At 40.7% G+C, this 19,810-nt stretch overlaps 1 protein-coding gene across 1 annotated transcript; it reads right to left on the minus strand.

The window, feature by feature from the left end:
• Window positions 1-51: 51 nt before the first annotated feature.
• LOC119913219 (protein FAM160A1-like) lies at window positions 52-19,421 on the minus strand. Its single transcript, XM_038732586.1, has 18 exons — window positions 17,491-19,421; window positions 15,858-15,909; window positions 13,924-14,173; window positions 12,582-12,774; window positions 12,275-12,496; window positions 11,839-12,001; window positions 11,156-11,267; window positions 8,448-8,549; window positions 8,049-8,105; window positions 7,866-7,952; window positions 7,251-7,418; window positions 7,076-7,155; window positions 6,740-6,912; window positions 6,546-6,657; window positions 3,926-5,307; window positions 3,140-3,318; window positions 2,910-3,030; window positions 52-2,202 (listed from the first exon to the last, which is right to left on the minus strand). The coding sequence occupies exons 3-18, from the start codon at window positions 14,026-14,028 to the stop codon at window positions 1,970-1,972; spliced, it is 3,489 nt and encodes a 1,162-aa protein (XP_038588514.1). The 5' UTR covers window positions 14,029-14,173; window positions 15,858-15,909; window positions 17,491-19,421; the 3' UTR covers window positions 52-1,969.
• Between the last annotated feature and the right edge of the window lie 389 nt (window positions 19,422-19,810).

Below are 19,810 nucleotides of genomic sequence, written 5' to 3' on the forward strand. Positions count from 1 at the left end.
GGACCCTTTCAATTACTGCATCATATAAATAATACACAAATACAAAAAAAATAACATTCAGCAAGATATTTTATGGCCATCTCAAAATTAGATTGTCAAAATCAGATTTTGTTTCACATCATTTTGGCAATAATTTATTCTAAAAGGAGAAATGAGAGACAGTAAAAAGAAGAAACGTATTCCAGCAGGTGGCAGTATCAACGTTCAGCAAATGGACAGCCGGCTGAACTGAGAGCAGTAGTTTGCCCAGCTTGGTCCATCCCAAAGTCTGCATGGTAACACAGTTTGTATTAGGAAAAGAGGCTGGTAATGTGTATTTACAGCATTTTCTATTACATGGATACATTTTTTTGAGTTCAGATTAGTTTGAATACCCCGTGAAGAAGAACAGTGTTTTCTGTTGTATTTGCCACCTGAAAGTTCAGCTGAATGATATCTGTAACCAGGAACTCAGATTTACCTTCTTCTACCACTTGACCTGAATGCAGCACAAAGTGAACACCACAGGAGCAGCAAATACTTTCACTTCTTTCAGGTGAAAAAAGGAAAACATGAAAGAAATATGTCAACAAAAATCACATATTTTACATTAAACATAATGACATACATGTTGATAGAAGTGCAAATTAAATAACTTAAGATCTGATATTTGCATATGACATTTCATTTTTCCGTCTTGGTTTCTTGCACTAAAGTGTCAGCGTAGGTTAAAGTAAGGCTTTGTTATTATTCTGTGTGTTTGTATTGTGCATATAAATACTTGCACACTTTATAAACAGGAAGAAACAACTGACCACAGAGGCTCTTCCTCTTATAAGTCAGATTCAAAGTGTGTCACTCATCTTTATCATTTTCAGCATTACATAAAAAATGACAATTTCAGCTGTATTAAAAAAGAAAAATAGAAATGTGGAGCCACACTTTGATAAACCCTCCGAGGTTCCAGTTTTGTTTGGTTTTGTTTAAAATGCAAACAAAAAAGTAATTACTTTTTTGTATTAATTTGAAAAAAAAAAACATAATTTATATAAATGTGTCTTAAGAAATTGTATGAGTAGCAGTGACATTATGTTAATTGTTGAACAAAACTGAGACATTTTGGAGGGGGAAAAAAAAGAAGGAAATGGCTTTTAAAAACAAAATAAATAATTAAAATGGGATTAAGTTGAGCAGGTGATAGCCCCCCTGCTTCCACTCACCCATCTTCTGTATCAACAAAGTGTTTATTTTATTTAATAAGTCATTAAATTTCTATCACTTGGTGATATTGCTGATGTCAGTGTAGTACATTTGAACTTCAAGATTAAAAGTCAGCTTTTCTTATCTTGTCAACTAGAAACTTTCTGAATGCTTTGAAATATTAACAGAACATTAAATTGAATAAAGTACTATAAGTTACTTTTATTTTGATACTTCTAGTTTATGCATCAAGTTTCCTATCCTGAGTAGAAGGTTGATTTAAAATGACCGCCACAGAAATAAGGTCTGAAATAAAATTCCCAATCATATTCATTTTTTCCACATTAGTGCAAAGATTTCCAAAAAGAGCACAGAAAACTATTTGCAATAATCTCACAAAATATGTAGAAAACATTGATTTATCTTCAAAATAATCTCCTTCAAATAATTCTCATCTTCATATAAATATCATCCATGGGGAGAACATCGAAATATTCAAGTGCTGCCAGGAATATAAACATAGTTTACATACAAATATATGCATAAAAACAACATTTAATTACTACACACACATTCATTACTCACACATTGCTGCTCCATGTGTGATGTATGTGCATGTTTCGTGCTTGTACTTTTAGAGCTTTCAGCAGCCTTCAGTCTGGTCTGATGACCACTTAGCAGCTCCTTAGATACGTTATCCGCAGTGCTCTGATCAGAAGTGCATCAACAGCTATATCTGAGGCAGATTATCACAGCCGGACTGGTGGTTTGCGCCAACTACACTCTACCTTTACTCCTCGGCAGAACAGTCCAGTGCGATGCTGTGCTCCTGAGCGATGGCGGCCAGCTCTTTCAGGAACTCGGCGAACAGGATGATGGCGAACACTCGGCTCTTGGCTTGTGGGGGAATAGGAGGGCAAGGCGGCAAGACACTGAAAGGAGGCAAAGCCAGAGCGTTCCTCACAGAGCCATTAGGAAGAGATGGGTCCAGGATGATGTCGCCGCACTGAGACTGCAGGCACTCTGAGACACGTGGGGAAATGTGATTAGAAATGTGACATGTACCGGCATCAGTATGCTTGTTAGATCATCAGGGTCTGAAAGTTCCTTCATCTACATCTTTCTGATGACAGATTTGGGGAAGCTGCACCCAACCTTTCTAACTTTCCGAAACTGACAAAGTGACAAACATGCACACTTAATGCAGTGATTCATGATGTTAAGTACAACATCATGGATGCCTATAACAAGAAACTGTCAACCAATGATGTGCTGTTATCCTCATTTGCACAGTTCATTGGATCTGGTGCTTCTCTAATACAGGCTTTTTGCCACGCCTACAGCCAACAGCTGGTTAGCTTAGCTTGGCAAAAAGACTGGAATGGTGGGGGAAACAGCTAGCTCAGACCATAAAGCTCACCAGTAAACTTATTATATCTCCTTTGTTTAATTCATACAAAATCCAAAAATTAAGTTGCAGTTTTACATGGTGTAATGTGTGGGACTATCTCTTGGCAGGGAGCACGAACATCGTGGAGTCACTGCTAAACATCTCATGTCTGTAAGTTCATATTTAACAGATGGCTCTACTATGACAGTTGTGGTGATCTTCTTCTCTAACTCTTGACAAGAAAATAAACATTTCCCATAAGAAGCAGAGCAACTGTAACTTCAGGCAATAAAACCTCCAGCTAGAGCATCTGTGTGTGTTGATGTGTGTGTTTATTAACCTCTAAACTTGCTGTCCTGGTCTTTAGCCAACAAGAACCGCCAGGCCTCAGTGACCAGGGCAGGATAGTCTGGTCTGGCTGCCACGTAGAGCTCTATCTGAGCATGCACTGACACCAACACCTACAAATATACGCACAGACAAACACAGGAATATCAGTGCACACAGTATTCTCATTTAGGTGGAGTAAGAAATCAAATCTGACATTTGTGACATGTGTGTGGATGTTACCTGGTAAAGTGTGCGTACGTTGGGCTGGTTGTTTGTGTCTGTGCTGAGCAGGAAGGATCTCAGAAGAGGCTGGGGGTATGAGGCCAGCTGGGCCAGGATGCCCGTCACCAGCAGGTTCACAGCAATGGAGTTTTCCAGGAGGTTCTCGAGCCGGGACAACAGGACGCTGATGAACGGACCTGGGGCATCATGGAAAACTTCAGGTTTAGTGTAAATATACTTTCAAATGTTTTATACTTCTTTAACTTATAGTCTTAAGTGAAAATAAAATATCAGTGTTGTAGAATCTGTAAAAAATAAAAAATAAAAAATGGCTCTAATCTGATGCAAAAGAAACCCTCTTTGGGGTTACTTCAAAAACTAGACAAGAATTATTTCTGTAAACATTTAGTTTTCAGCCCAGTTATTACATATTATGAAACTATAAACTTAAAGGTCATTTTCTAATGTTCTTCTATGACTTTGGAGACATAGTATGCTGCCAGTATGCTTCATCAGAAGAATACGCTTGACAATTGGTTGAACAGCTTCTTCTGAAAAACTGAGCACAACGTTATGAATGAATTCCAGGAGAGATTGTCTGAATATGTGTCTGTTAACATCATTTTTTAACATTATTATGTCCTCCAGTGGGGCCATCCAAACAACACAAAGCAGTTCTGTTTGAGCACAACCCGACCCTTACACAACAAAGTCACTTTTAATGTTTCTAAAGGATGTTTTCTGCTTCACGGAGCCTCATCATTCACTTCAGAGCATCTTATTCATGTGTGCTTGAAAACAGACCTGTAAATGGAACTCCGTGCCTGCTGCTGCCTTTCTTAATGCTGCTCCTCCTCTCCTCTCCTTCATCTTCCTCGTCCATTGCCTCCTCCTCTTTTTCCCCGTCTCCTTCATCCCACGAGGAGCTAAATAAAAATTCCTCACCTTCTCCTCCCTCCTCCTCTTCCAGTTTATGCCTCAGAGCTCGGACACGCTTCCTGAATGTGCCGATGTCATCTGTGATGTCGTCGCAGTCTGGCTCCACACCCAAAGAGAGCATGAGCTCGTGGTATTGAGACAGGAAGTCATCATTATTAGTGACTTTGTTACAAGGCAGACTGGGAGGCTTGGCATCAGTTGCAGACATCAAAGGGTCATGTGGCTCAAATTCAAGATGGCCATTGGGTAAAGCCTTTGTCACTAAACATTGCTTGGGATGCTTTGTGTTGTGGTGTGTGAGATTGATAGTAGTTGTGAAGTCACTCAGGTTGCAGTTTTCCTTGAACAGCTTGTAGTCTTCACCAATATCATCACATTCATCGATGATGTGATTCTTATTAAAGCCGTTGGTGAAAAACTGACTTCCCTTTGGCTCTCCTTGTACATCCAGCCTCTTTATCTCATTGTCTCCTTCCTCCTTACTTCTCCCCATCTCCTTTACACAGTCCTCACTAGTCCTCCTCCTCATCTCCTTCCCATAATCCTCACTCCTTCTTCTTTCCTCTTTACCTCCATCCTCGCTCCTCCTCCTTGTTGACATTATACTGTTAATTGTTTCCATTACCGTCCTCCCCGTTGTCGTTAACATTGTTGTTATTGTTGTTGTCGTAGCTGCTTTTGACAGTCGTTGGCCATTTGAGATGCTTCCACGTGCCTGCCGATTCGATGCCATGATTCGCTCCAAAATGGCCACCTTTGTGTCTTTCTGCGCAACGAGATCGTAGACCAGAACGTCATCCTCAAATTCAGATTCCTCTACGTACGAGCCGTGCACCAGCTTGGTAGCAGTGCGCCGCATTTCTTGGATGTGTCTAGGAGGTAGAGGGTGAAGTGCAGGGGTAGAAGTGCATCTGTCGACCTCCATGGTCATGCTGCCATTTGCTAGTGCCGTGTTTATCACCGCTGATAAAGAGGAATCGTCATCTTCAAAAATGTCATCCCACTCCAGCTCCAGCGCAGAGCTGGCTCTTCCTGTGCGGTTGCCCGTGGAGATGGTATCTGAGGAGGAAAGGGTGGGGGAGAGGGACAAGGGGGGTGGAGTGATGACCAAAGAGCAGATGGAATCACTCTTGACTCGCGGTATAATCTCTTCCTCATCTTCTACGTCGTCCCCTGGTGTGTCAGATCGGTATTCTTGAGGCAGAGGGTTGATCCCGTCATACGGAGCCGACCAGAGCCGACATGCCCTGCAAGAAAACAAAACTAATCAAAATTGACATAATGAAATAGACAAATGTCTTACTTATCCTCCACGTATTCCCTTATCAAATGTTACTGTATATCTGATGCTTTTGAGCCATGATGTAGAGACTCTGGGGATTGTCGGTCCACCACTTTGATCCAAACTGAACTGGGAGTAGCTTAGTCCGTAAGAACTTGGCTTGAAAACCAGAGGGTCACGGGGTCGAGAGATACAGAGAGAGGACTGGTGGCTGGTAGACTTGAGCAATCTCTCCATTTGTTGTTGCAGGTGTAAAGGTCCTGTTTGTGCATGTGTGTGTATTTCAGACCCGTGTAACAATAATAATTACAACAGAGTGAAAAAACATTTAATTTCCCCTTGCAGGATTAAAAAAGTATGTCTTCTTCTTCGAAATATCTCAACAACTAAATATTGGATGGATTGCAGTGACATTTAGTATTCACGGTTCCCAGAGGATGAATCCTAGTGAATTTAGAGATCTCATCATGTTTCCTCGCACCACCAGATAGCTGCTTGCTTACTGTCTTAAACTGGGCATTAACTGTTTTAAACAGACTGCCAAAGACAAATTTCCATTTTATGCAAATTTAATGGACAATAAAGTTTTCTTATTTTATCTTATCTTATTCATCCTCTGGGTTGAAACGTTTGTTTTTAGTAAAATATAATGACAACTTTTGAACAGGAAATAGTTGTATAGAAAGTTCATACATAAATGTCTATATTTTATTACAGACATGTACATTATGTTCCCCTTAAGTAGAATCCCCTTACCTTCATTTAATGCCATCATTAGGTTAAATTTTCTAAATTTGTCCAATACTCTGGGTTAATACTTTATGACCAAACACCTGTAAAACATTTCCAACAGCTTCAGCTGTACTTGCAGTGCAATACCAAACATTGCCCAGCAGATGTCCCTAAACACTGACCATGGTTCAGTGCCTTGAAAAGCTTCCCCATCACTGCTCTGATGCGCTGTGGACTCCTTTGCAACAGTGTATTTTGGGTTGTCTGTGTCTCTAAACTGGTGTTGTCCTAACACCTGAAACCACCTATCCATCAATTTTCTCTTTTCCCTTTTCTTGTCACACTGGGTTAGACCCAGTTTGTAATTGTATTTTCCTTTAAATGTAATGACCATAATCAGCAGCATCTAAGATACTAGATCCATAGTCAATCCCCTGATTTTATCATAGAGGTACATAAGTTGAGACTGACCTGTAGGAAGTGGAGATGGCCTGGCGGGCATCCCAGAGGTAGTGGAGATAGTTTACATCCATCAAAAAGTCTGAACCACGACAGTAACTAACGCTGTCCGATACTGACAGATCTGACACAGACAGAGAACTTCAGTCAGCATAAATATGCTGTAAGTTAGAGAGTATTTACTTGTGTTTGTGTGTCATACTGACCTGATCCTTTGGACCAGTGGATGTGCTCTGAGTGTGTGTTAGTGTTGTGAATGTTCCCGGGGCACCAGGAGGGCAAGAGGAGCAGGAAGGAGGCGGCGCTGGAGGAGTAACAGTCCCTCTGCTTTAGGGAGCAGCGCTGCTTCCTGCTCAGGTGGCTGCAGGGGATAAGATACCTGAGGACACACACAGACACTGCTCAATCCCAGCATGCATCACTACTAATTCATACCGCCAGAATACCCTTACTGGTCTGGCTAAAACTACTAAATGTAACTATATTATTTAATACATAGCGTTTGCTTAACCTCCATGGACCTATAAACCCGTCAGACTGACCTGAACACCAGCTGCAACATGACGTCTTCACAGAAGAGACCAATCAGAGTCTTGAACAGGGCCAGTGACACCGTACCCAACTGATGGACAAACAAAAGGTTAAAGGTCATCTCACAGATTAGGGTTAGTTATAAAGCGTGAAAGAGCAGATAGGACGAAGAAGAGCGTGTGTTACCTGGAAAGGTGTGTTGACCCTGCTGACCAGAGTGTCCAGGATGTGCACGTTGTCGTGTGTGTGCAGCAGGATGAAGGACAGGAAGGTCTGGAGGAGGGCGGGCTCAGGGATGGACCGCAGGAAGAGATCCAGGTACGCCGTGGTGGTCATCACCTCCTCCACCGTCAGCTACACACATTAATGTTTATGTAATGTGATTAAATATGGTGATGGTAAATAGTCTGTATTTGTATAGCGCCTTTCTAGTCTTTCAGACCGCTCAAGGTGCTTTACACTCACCCATTCACACAAATTCACACACTGTTGGCAGAGAATAAGTTGCCTGCACATCGGGGAGCAAGGGATCGAACCACTGACCTTCCGGTTAGTGGACGACCGCTCTACTCCACTTGATCGAAATAACAAAACAATTCAATCTCCATACAGACTGAAATTTGAAATATACTGTATTCAGATCCAGTTTTCACCAGGGAAAGAACAAGTTTGTGCCCTCTAGTGGTGATGACATGACATGATGGACATAAATAAATATCCCATCTGCTGCAGCAGTTTCAAGTATGGCAGCACCACAAAGTGAACAGTGAACAGTGAACACAGAAACCAGCAGCACTATACCTTGTGCAGAGCGGGAGCCAGTACAGGCACCAGGAAGCCGTTGTAGATGTAACCTAGCAACTGAGACCGGATTGAGGGATGAGCGACCTGAGAGAGACAGATACAGACATAGAGTCAGCTCAAGCACTGTTTTCTTCTTTTTTCTGTTTGTGTTTGTGTGTGGGTGTGTTTTGTGTATATTACCTTGGTAACAGCACTACAGAAGTCCAGTGAGTGCAGGAAGTGGACGAGTGCAGGAACCTGTTGACCCAAACATCAGGTGAGAGTGACACAATCAGTCCTTCATTTATTCACTGAAATATCTCAACAGTCATCAGATGGATTAAAATTCACTCTCTCACTCACTCAACACATTCATTTCTCAAATATTGTAATCTAGTAATCCCTTTATTCACACGCGCGCACACACACGTCGCTTTGTACCCTATTCTGTCCTTCGTTTTGTTCCCTCAGTCCCATTCAGTTGTTAACAACAAATGAATTACCATCATGGATCCATTTGTCTACAAACACAGAGAGTACACAAGTACCCAGGCTCACTCAGATGAATTCATCATTTCATTGTGTGGTCCTAATGGTTACCTGCTGCCAGTCAGCCTGGTCCAGACAGTGCCAGTCTTCACTGTAAACCTGCAGCCTGGCTGGAAGAGACGAGTACAAACCAGACAGACCTGTTGCCAGCACCTGTTAACACGCACACGTACACATATTAGTACGTCTGCTAGCAGTTTCAAGCACGCAGTACATGGACACAGTTAAAGTAGCACACACATGAAAACACACAGGCTTTTGTGAAAATTAAATTCCAGCGCACATTAGTGTGTTCTTTTTATAAATAGCAGAGAACTGGGGCAGACATAAACCATGGATGTATAATAAGACCTGGATACGGCGCCGCCGCTCAGCTTTGCTTCCACCACTCACGATATTGCAGAAAAAAATTCCCCTGCAGCCCAAAAACATTTTCCTCATAGGCCATCAATGTGAAAGAGAGACGTGTGTAAAAGTGTTGACATGGCACATCAAACTGCAAACAAGTTCAATTATGACCTAGAAACAACCAGAAACGTTTTTTACACATACGCCAGGCGAGCCGTCCTTATTGGACTGAATAGGCGCCGTCTTTGGATCTAGGTCTTAACAATACAGTATGAGACAAATTAGACAAAGAAATCAGTTCTTTCATTGAAGGTCAAATCCAAAACTAAAATTCTTTCTCTCGTATGAGGATGACGATTATGACTTAGAAATTGCTCTGCATGCACTGATATCTCACAATTCTTTGTACTTGTTCTACTATTTATCACTTGTTATTATCACTTTTGCAGTTTGTTCAGAACCACATCTCCACAATACTGGCCTCTCGTCCCTGATTATCAGTTGAATAAAGAGTTTGTTTTAAACTCGTGCTTTTCATTGTTTTAAAGGTCTTGCGTGGATCTGCACCATCGTATATTTTAGATCTCAAGTTGTATCATTCGTCCAGGTAGATCGTCAAACCAGCTCCTTTTAGCTATGTCACAGTCTCAGATGAAACGTGTGAATGCGCCTTTTCAGTTGTGGCCCAAAAACTATGGAATAAACCTTTCATTAGGTCATCCCCGACTACCGGGCCTTTCAAGTCTCGTCTTCAAAAGTATTTTTATTCTTTGGCGTTCGAGTCAGTCTAGGGACACGTGTGCTTATTTGTCACGTTTGCTTTATTTTTCTATTTATTGCTGTGTGTTTTATTATTGCTGTGTGTTTTATTATTGCTGTATGTTTATGTATGTTAACATTTTGGGAGATATGCTTATTTGCTTGTTCAAGAAAGTAAATAAGTGTATTTCCCAAAATGCAGAACGATTCCTTTAATAAGAGAGGGAAGAAGAAGAAAGAGAGAAGACATACAACGATGTCAACAGCTGCAGTCTTGAGTCTTGTTAACAATCAGGCAACCGTCCAATCACGTGCAGACTTACTAATCCTTCTCTGTGCACGAGCCAATCTCACACTGATTTCCTAATCTGCTCTCTACGTAAAGATTGAGGTCAGACTGTGGTAACATGGGTTTAAATCTCACACACACACACACACACACACACACACACACACACACACACACACACACACACACACACACACACACACACACACACACACACACACACGTGATTAAGTGTCTTTGCTCGCCCATTCACTGGTCATTATTAATTTATTACATACCTTGAGTGTTGATTTCATTTATGTTTTATGACATTTTCGTTTATTTTACTCTGTCTTTTATGTGTGTTTAGTTTTGTACGGATTTCAGTTTGTTTTGTTCTGTTTTTGTTGTGTTTTGTTGTTTTTTTATTGTAAAGCACTTGTTGTAACTGCTGATATATAAATACAGTTTATTATTGTTGTTCTGATAATGAGATTACAATGCAGAATGGAGATGAATGGATATAATGACTCATCCACTGCACCAAAAAACTTCAAACTCCACTCATTTAAACAGCTGTCTCATTCATAAAATAAATCTGTATCAAGGTAGTGGGTACATTAAACGGCCCCAAGCATTATTTACTTTTTAGGAGAAGAATTTAACTTGTGTCACACTCAGGAAAGACACAATACTGCCTTTTTTTATTTCTTTCCACACATTTTGAAGGTATGTAGAGATTAACCTAGTTTAGCTCAGCGAGTGGGGGGCTATGTGGGATAAACTGCTCAGACAATATACCTTTAAATTCTCTACAGATGTATGGCTGGTCTAACTAATCTGTGTGATATAAACTGCATTTAAAGTCGCTTATCAGGCAGCTAACACGGCACTGAGAGCACCTTCTTGTTGTAATGCATCTTCGGCCACATGGGTAAAAACAGTAGCTAACAATATTAAAAATATTAGGATGTTTTAAAGAAGTTGCAAAGCAGGTTATTACCATACATTAGCAGGACTCTTATTTATGCTCTTGTCTTTTTTCTTTGACAGTTTTACATTAATAGGACCATGTTAACCGCTTGTCACTGAAAAACGAGAGCAAAATACAGAAGAATGCCAGTTAGCCAATGGGCTTATCATGATCCACATCTACTGAGTGACACTGATCCTGAACAAATCCTTGACATTTCCAACTAGCAGACACTCTGGCAGACGTAAGGCGTCTTCGCCTCAATTGTCTTCAGGAATGAACCGTCAAGGTCAGTGATGAAGGAACTATCTGTCCTCGATGTGATGTTTGGCAGGCTGTAATTTAGCATCAGTTTGGGTGTGTGTCTGTGTGTGTCTGTGTGTGTCTGTGTGTGTGTATTTGTGCACTCACAGGACAGAAGTATGTGTTCTCGGCGATGTGCTGGGCGACTCGGGGATCTGAGGCCGACAGAGACATGATGAGCAGCAGAGCATCTCTGGCCTGCTGACCAACCGAACCCTGTCTGAGGGGGATAGAGATGCAGATTGTGTTATTTGTTCAGTCACCAAAATGTGAATGTACCCTAATTGTGTGTACACACCATAAATGTTATGCAAATGTTGCTTTGCCTTGCTAGTGTGTCTGTACCTGTTTTTGTCTATCCCTACAAAGATTAGTGTGTATGTGCCCCTCCAGTGTTTGTGTGTGTGTATCAATTTTTCCGTGTACACTACCTGTGTATTTTGCATGTATGCACTTGTGTTTCTATATCTGTGTCAGTGTATATGTGTCCCCTACCTGTTTTTGTGTATATGTATGTGTGTATCTTACTTTTATTTATATACCCGTGTGCCCACCTTACTTGTGTCTGTGCGTGAATGTACACTACCTGTGCGAGTATACGATGTGTCTGCACCTGTATATATACCCCTATGTTTGTATCCTATGTATGCACATAAACCTGTGTGTTTGTATACTGTGAGTTCCTGTGTATCCTCTTCATGTACAAGTGTGTACACCCTGCTTATTTGTGTGTCCTACATACAATATAGGTATGTATGCATCTGTGTGTGTGTACACCCTTGTGTTTATACCTGTGCGTGTACGGTATGAGCAGGGAAAAGAGCAGGAAGTTGGCGGCTCCTTGGTCCTCACTGGTGTGGAAGAACAGTTCCAGCACTGAGGGATCTTTGACCAGAGCCACGCACAGCTGGTTCAACAGGAGGACCAGCTCCGCCTCCACAACACTACCGCTGTCTGGGGGGGGGGGAGCACAGGCAATTAACTATCTAGGTGACTGTTTAAACATCTTACTCAATCTCATGGACTCCAGAAGGTCTTAGACATAGTCCAGAACACAACACGCCATGTTTGTGCTAAGCTAAGCTAGTCGCTACTGGCTCCATTGAGAGATTTAATGGACAGATATGAGAGTGGTGTCGATATTCTCATCTAACGCTCAGCTAGAAAGAAAATCTCCATCTTGCCAAATGTCAAATTATTCCTTTAATGATTTCACCACCAGCTCACCAGTTCCCGCTCCAGCGCAGGACGCCAGCAGCATCATGAGCGGTCGTAGAACTGGTTTATGGTGCAGTAGGGGCTGCTTGGCCTGAGATAGAAGCATCTGGTACATCCTGAGCTGCTCCAGCTTCATGTCCTCAGTAAACTGTCTCCTCAGGCTCCACAGAAACAGCCTCTCCATCACACCCTCCAGAACCACAAACTCCAGGATGGTACCCATCGCTCCTCCTGGGAACAGTGTGTAACAGGCGTGAGAACAAATGCAGTAAATCACAGTGGCATGATGAAACACGTTGTTTCTTTGTTCTCTTACCTTGCCCCGCCTCTTCCTCCATGAGCAGGAAGAGCATGTGTTCCACGTAGTTCTGGACGGCGCTGGCCTCGTCAGCCGGGATGGGACCGAGGCGTAATGCTCCGGAGCTGCTGCTACTGGCATGACCAGAGAGGAAACTCAACGCACCAGTACCGCTACGACCCGGCTCGTGTTTCTCCAGAATCTTTACTACCTGCAGAGAGACGGGCATTAAATACATCTTCAAGTCACAGTATTGCACCAAAGTTTTTGAAAATTTGACTTCTGCCAAGCAGCAATCACCACAGCGGCATGTTGAAAGGTTTTGAGCTTATGTTTTTATAATAGTTGCTCGGCACCTGAAGAAATGTTGAGGAGAATGGGAACCCTTTGTTATTTTTCTAGAAATACATAGTCAATCAATTGTTTAGACAAGAAGAAGAAAAGCTAATCACAGTCCTTCTAATGGGTGTCTTGGTGGTGATTTGGTGAAATCATTTTTCATCAAGAATATATTGAGGGTTATTTTGGCAGCGTATTGATTGATTGGCAGGTGTCTCTGCCTATCACACTTAATTATATATTGCTTGGTCATCCCACATCAGCTCCTGCCAGGCTCCATCCTTATTGCCCAAATTTGGATTTTGTGACTCCAGCAGCTGAGTGCCGTGTGCAAAACCTAAATTTTAGGCTTTACAACATCCCTTCAGAAAGCTTTGCTTGACATCACATCACCCATGTTTTTCTACATCCGTTTGAAATCAACTGAAATGAACAAAATCTTTAGGTTGTTCTTCATTAGGTAAAACAGTGGCCTTTTTGGTTTTGCATCTTTAATATTTATACTTAATTTGCATTTATAAACAACTCAATAATTCATCATAATAAGAAAAGTGAGCTACTGTAGATAACAGATCACTGTGGGAGGGGGTGAACAAGGGATGAATACATGAACTGAAAGAGAGAAGAATGTAATTCACTGTCTGGACTTGTGTTAACCTTTGACATCAGCTGCTTCAGACAAGCACCACACACACACACACACACACACGTACACGTACACGCACACACACAGAGTGATGTGTGGGTTTTCTTGGCGGGCGTAGAGAGGTTTGTTCTAAATGGATCCTGTGTTTAAGGGCCAAAGTCTGGATCAGTAAAGCACACGCACACACACAATCACACACTGTGTCTGCCAACCATTATGAGGAAAATAGGACAGACTGAAGAGACTGAAACTGAGGGACAGAAGAAATAAAGAACGACAAATAACAGGGAAGTGAGTGTGATAAGTTGATTGACGGATAAGCTGATAATACCGTAGGGGAAGCCTGGAGGGTGGTTACTAGATGAGTTAATTTACCTGTGCCCAGTGGTTCTTAAACACGATCATGCAGGTCTCGGGGTCCACCCCTCTCAACGTGAGAGACTTCTTCCGGTTGCCCCCGACAACCACCGAGGCCATCATTTTTGATTGTCAGTCAGGCGGCTATGGCATGATCCAGTTCAGTGTGTGGGATGGTGGGTGTCTGATGAACGGAGCAAGGGACATTAGCTGGCTCTCTCAGCCCAAGATCAGGCCCTTTCCCTGGACTTGGTGGGCAGCTGCTGGCCTGCAGGAGGTGGAAGTGGACAGGGTAGAGATTTTTTATTATTCCTCTAGTTACTGAGTTCAGAGATATATTCTTTATTTCCGGGAGCTCACCAGTAGTGTTGCATGTTTTAGCCCAAAAGACGCTATTTTTAACTCCAGAATCTGCCAAATCTGCAAAACTAATGACACACCCATCAGCCTCAGCTCTGTACTTTGTGCTAATCAGTAAATGTTAGCATGCTAACAGGCAAGGGCGTCACTTAGTGTTGAAAAGTGGTGAGGACATTTATGCGCTTATATTAGGGGTGTGACGAAACACTTAGTCCACGCGACGTGATAATGCACAATACTAGAGTCACGAGAACAGGACTATTGAATATTACTGAATATTTTGAGCATTCAAAATTTTCTGCATTCGAAAGACTTTTTCTGCACCAATTTAACCAAATGTCTTTATTTAAGTGAAGGAAAAATTCAGAAAATTCAGGTGGCCGGTAACAAATCAGAATAAAAAATATTGTAGAATATAGTGCAATAATAAGCAGCTTGTTTTTTTAGCCTAAGGTACTTTTTTGGACAAGGCTGGTCTGTTTATATTATATTTAAATTAATTGCATTTCATGTTTTCTCATTGTGCAAGTAAACCTTCCACAAAGAATTTTTATTTGTAATTTAACATTTATTGTGGCTACTTTTCAGAAAACGTTTAGCAAATGCCTTTAAAAAAGTGGTGGGGACATGTCCCCAGTGTGAATGACACCTATGCTAACGGGTTGACCTGAGACCTGAACATGATAAACATTTTCTAAACATCAGCATGTTAGCCTTGTCATCGTGAGCATGTTATCATGCTGGTGTTATCATCAAGTTCAATGTGCCGCTGTGTCTTATTACAGCCTCACGGAGCTGCTAGCAAGGCTGCAAATAAATATTAAATTCTCGAATGATCAGTGAAGCAAGTTTCAGGTCCCTGCAAGTAGATTTTCATAAAGTGCTGAAGTGCCTGTCTGGAAGGCAAGAAATGAATCTTTAAACTTGTACAACTTACTGTAGAAATGTTTTGTCGACAGTAATGTAAAGTATACAAGGTTTGGGGTTCATATTCTAAAACATATACAACTATCTGATACCTTAAAAAGTATTCTTTCGCCTCCCATTTTGTGTTACTTAACATACAGGTATGTTTCAATATAACATAAACGAGGGGGTTGTCATTTTGTTTTTGTTTCAGCCAAAACAAACAGGGCAGAATCTTCTGGAGCTTGTTGTGTATTTGGATTGGGATTTACAGGGTAAATGAGGTGAGATTAATACCCAGCGAGAGGTCAGTGAACAGAGCTCAGAGTTTGAAGCAGGAAACACTTCTCTTTTCCTCTTAGATATGACCTTTCACTGCACCAGGGGGTCAATATTACCAATCAGTGATCAGATGCTTAATCAGATTATATTTTTTTTATTAACAATGATGATGAGCGCAGAGCTATTTTCTATTTTTATGTCTTTATGTCTTTATGTCTCTCTCTCTGTCCCAAAACTGACAATACCAAAGGCCCCAACAGGAAGTAAGGGTCGTCAGCAGCAACAAGCAAACAGGAAAAATGAGAACACGTCCAAGTCCCACCCTGGGCGTTCCTCGGCGTTCCAGGACATTCCATGAATTCCCATCTGAGCTCTCCAAGAAATCACCCCAACAGTATACCTACCTCTGTGCAGCTGCTGCGACGACATGGACGAGAGAGCCCGCTGCCTGTTGTCCTGAGAGAGAGAGAGAGAGATATGAGTAAAAGGTTGTAAACGCGAGTTTAAAAATCCATCCTTCACCATCTGGGCCTCTAATCTGTCTGTCTGTCTGTCTGTCTGTCTGTGTGTGTGTGTGTGTGTCATAGACTGTATATAAGAAGGTGTGTGTGTAAAAGAGAGAGAGAAAAAATTGAGAGGAGTAATCTGAGATGAGACAGTGATGTTTAATCCCAAACCACCACAGTGTGTGTGTCTGTTAAAGTCAGACAGTCACATGCCATTACACGAACCAGGGATTAAACACACACACACACACTGACCAGAGGTGTCAGATAGATTTTCTGACCTGTTTTTTTTTCCAGGCGTTTAGCTGATTGAGATTGGAATAAATGATTATGACAGTGACAGTTCAAGGGCACTTCAGCAGGACACACACAGCCTGATGGGGAGATCCAACCTGCAGCCTTTCAGTTACAGGGCTGTCTGTGACCGGTCAGTGAAGGAGCGGTTGCATTGTCATCCTAGATTTCCTTAGTAATAAGACATACAAACTGAACCTGAAATGTATCTCCAGGGTGTAAACATGTTCACACACAGGTGTTAATCTCCTTCATCGTCAGCAGATGTTGGACTCAAGGTCTTCACTCTCTGCACTGTTGTGACCACAGCTGTTTGTTTCTCAGGGGTAAAAGTCTAATCAGCAAGTCCTCATATCAAATAGACAAAATAGCTGATTTGTCAGTGCGTTTCAAAATGTTTTTATCGATTTATCTGCAGATTAATTTGCCTGGCACTGGACAGGAAGGGGATCAATATTTGTATTCTGAAAAGTAACTCGTAACTAAAACTGTCAAATGTAGTGGAGTAAAAACTACAATATCTGACATGTGGTGGAGTAGAAAGAAGAAGTCGCATAAAATATAATAAAGTAGGCTAGGCCTTAAATGTCGACTTAATAAGTAGCCTACACGTGTAGGCCTTGTGAACATTACTCAGCAAAATTCACACACCTGACACACAAAAGAGTCAATAAAGTAGAAGCAACATATGATGAGATGCTCTATTCAGGCCACTACTTTGTTATAAGTCTATAATTTTCTACTCCAGTCTAAACGTGTCTGTTATATTTATTGTTCCTTTTTTTTTGCTGTACTATCTTCTAATGATTTCATTTTATGAGGTCATATTTTGCAGGATTTATGTTTTCTTCTTTCGGTTCACAGTCTGCACTCACTCATACTGTGTATTTTCTCTATTTCCATCACTTTATTCGGTTCTACTTGTGTCTTTTCTATCCCTGACTAAAAGTTCCTCCGCTGCTTTACTCTGCTTGTTAACACAGGCCTAGGCTGTTACTATAGGCTACTTTTATTGTTTTTTAATTATTTTAGTCTTTTCTATTCTGACTTTCTTCTTTTTCTGACAGTCAGCTGCTGTTATTCTGCGAAACAAATCTGAAAAACAGTCTGTAACTTAGTTTGATAGATAACCCTCCGGTAAAACACAAACTATGATATTATTACAGAATAATATTTTATATTCCACACAATATGTTCTGTACGCTAAAGCTGCAGAAAGCTGACAGGCGGATCTTACCTCGGCTGGTCAGGGGGGGGAGAAATGTCGGTCTAATGTCCAGCTGTTACTTCTTGTTCCAAAAACAAAATTAAGCAGTTTAAACTCTAACGTGTAGGCTGTAAATCCCGGTCTTTCTCGGTTTAACTCGGTTGTTTGTGCCCTTTCGGCAGTTTCTGGAAACCGCTTCGCTCCTGAGGTTTTAAGCCGCTCAGCTGTCAATCACGCTGCTGCTGGCTCCTAGGTAAACCTCTGGCCCCGCCCACATACACAGGAAGCCACGCCCCCCGGTTAGACAGGGATCACGCTGCAGTTTTACAAAATAGACCAGTGGTGGAGCATACTTATGTAAAAGTACTAATACCACAGTGTAAAAATACTCTGGTACGAGTAAAAGTCCTTAATTGAAAATCTTTCTTAGGTAAAAGTACTTAAAGTATTAAAGTAAAAATACTTCATGCAGAAAAATGTCACCTTTGACTGTTATTCAATTCAATTCATTGGGGCTTTATTGGCACGGGAAACAGACAATTACATAAAGTAAGTGTGAAATTTTACATGTAGGCTACATAAACATAAGAGTACTATGTAATATATATTAAATAGCCTATAGGCCTATATAGTCTATAATTACATTATTAATCCTCATGCATTAGCCTAATGTAAAAGAAGGATTTTACTGCTGTGGTTGTTGAGGTGGAGCTAACTTTAAACTATTTTGTATCGGACTGCAACTAATGATTATTGTTATTCTGGATTAATCTGCTCATTATTTTCTCCAACTGATTGTTTGGTTTGTAAAAATTGGTATAAAAAAAACCTTCACAGAGAGCCCAAAATGACCTTCCCCATGCTGCAACCTCAACATTAACAATTAAAGTTTAAAAAACAATTCTACATATTTGAGAAGCTGGAACCATGAAATGTTTTCATATGAAAAAATTACCATATGATTATCAAAGTAGTTGCAATTAATTTTCTTTCAATTGACTAACTGATTAATTGATTAATTGACTTGTCCTTTCAGCTGTAGTATAAATTGTTGGTAGTTTAATTTATAACAAATCATCATATTTTATATGCTGTTCATATGTTTGTAATGCAGAAATCTTGATTAGTATAGGCTAACTAGACCTAAATGTATCGTAGCAAATGTATAAAGTGGCATGAAAACAAAATACTAAATGTAGGCTACTTTTTTACTTACAGTCACAGGGGCTAACCTATAAGAGATGAGTCCCAATATTGTGAACATTGTGACCTGCAGAGCCCTATAAAGGAAAGGTTATCTCAGTATGCACCCTGCTGAGTGATACTGTTAACCAGGCTCCGTTAATCACCGTGGAAACACAGGTTAACTGCTGGTGTTACAGGAGCCGTTAATCTGCTGTGAGAACATGCAGGTCATCTGGATCCCAGTAAACCACCAACCACATCATCTGGTTTAAAACATGACCTCGTTTGCAGCAAGCAAATCATATTGATTTGGGTCATTTGGTAATAAAATAAATAAACAAAATTAAACTTCGTAAGGTTGCATTGGTGTTTAAGTTGGTGGAGTTAAAAAGTACATTTAACTTGTTATTTGGTTTAAAAAGTCTTGTTGTTTGCATGGATTTATGTGCATTTTGTTTTCTGTCTTTGGTGCAGCATATAGTTTTCAATCACATTCCTACACATCTGCAGGAAAAACAAGTGTATTTAGAGAAGTGTGAATGTATTTTGTGCGCATGCATGCACATTTTTGGTTTTAGATGTGTAGATTTGGTGAGGACCGAAATCAAAGTAATCAAAGTGTCAGTGCTGCACTCTGGTGGCAACATGTTGAAACTGCAACTGATTATTATTTAAACTGATTAATATTTAATGGTGGAAAAAGTATTCGTTATATACAGTCTATGGTTGCAAGTGATTGCAAGTAACAATACCATAAAGTATGAGTTTGTACTAATTTTGGAAGTATTTGCAGTAATACCTCCCTCAAACAGCAAAACTGCCATTGCGTTAATGTGTAAATGATATTTTAACAGTGTAGGTTCAGGGAGTGTTTATATGACTATAGCCTAATTGCATAAGTAAAGGAAAACATAACATTTCATGAGTTTATTGAATATCTGTCTTGGAAAATCTTCATCTGCAAAGTAATACTGGTGGAAGAATTATACATCATTTCCTTAAAAATATTGTATTATAGTAAAGGTCCTTCATTCAAAATGCTACTTAAGTAAAAGTACACAGTAAAACTAGGAGTAACTACAGTACAAAAGTAAAAGTACTTAGTTGCTTTCAATTACAGATTCAAGAGCCTGTTTCCCTCTAAAATAGTAAAACAGGAAATGAA

The sequence above is a fragment of the Micropterus salmoides genome, unplaced genomic scaffold (assembly GCF_014851395.1).
Source record: "Micropterus salmoides isolate LMB-PRFRI ecotype aquatic unplaced genomic scaffold, ASM1485139v1 Ms_hic_scaffold_2, whole genome shotgun sequence".
NCBI lineage: Eukaryota > Metazoa > Chordata > Actinopteri > Centrarchiformes > Centrarchidae > Micropterus > Micropterus salmoides.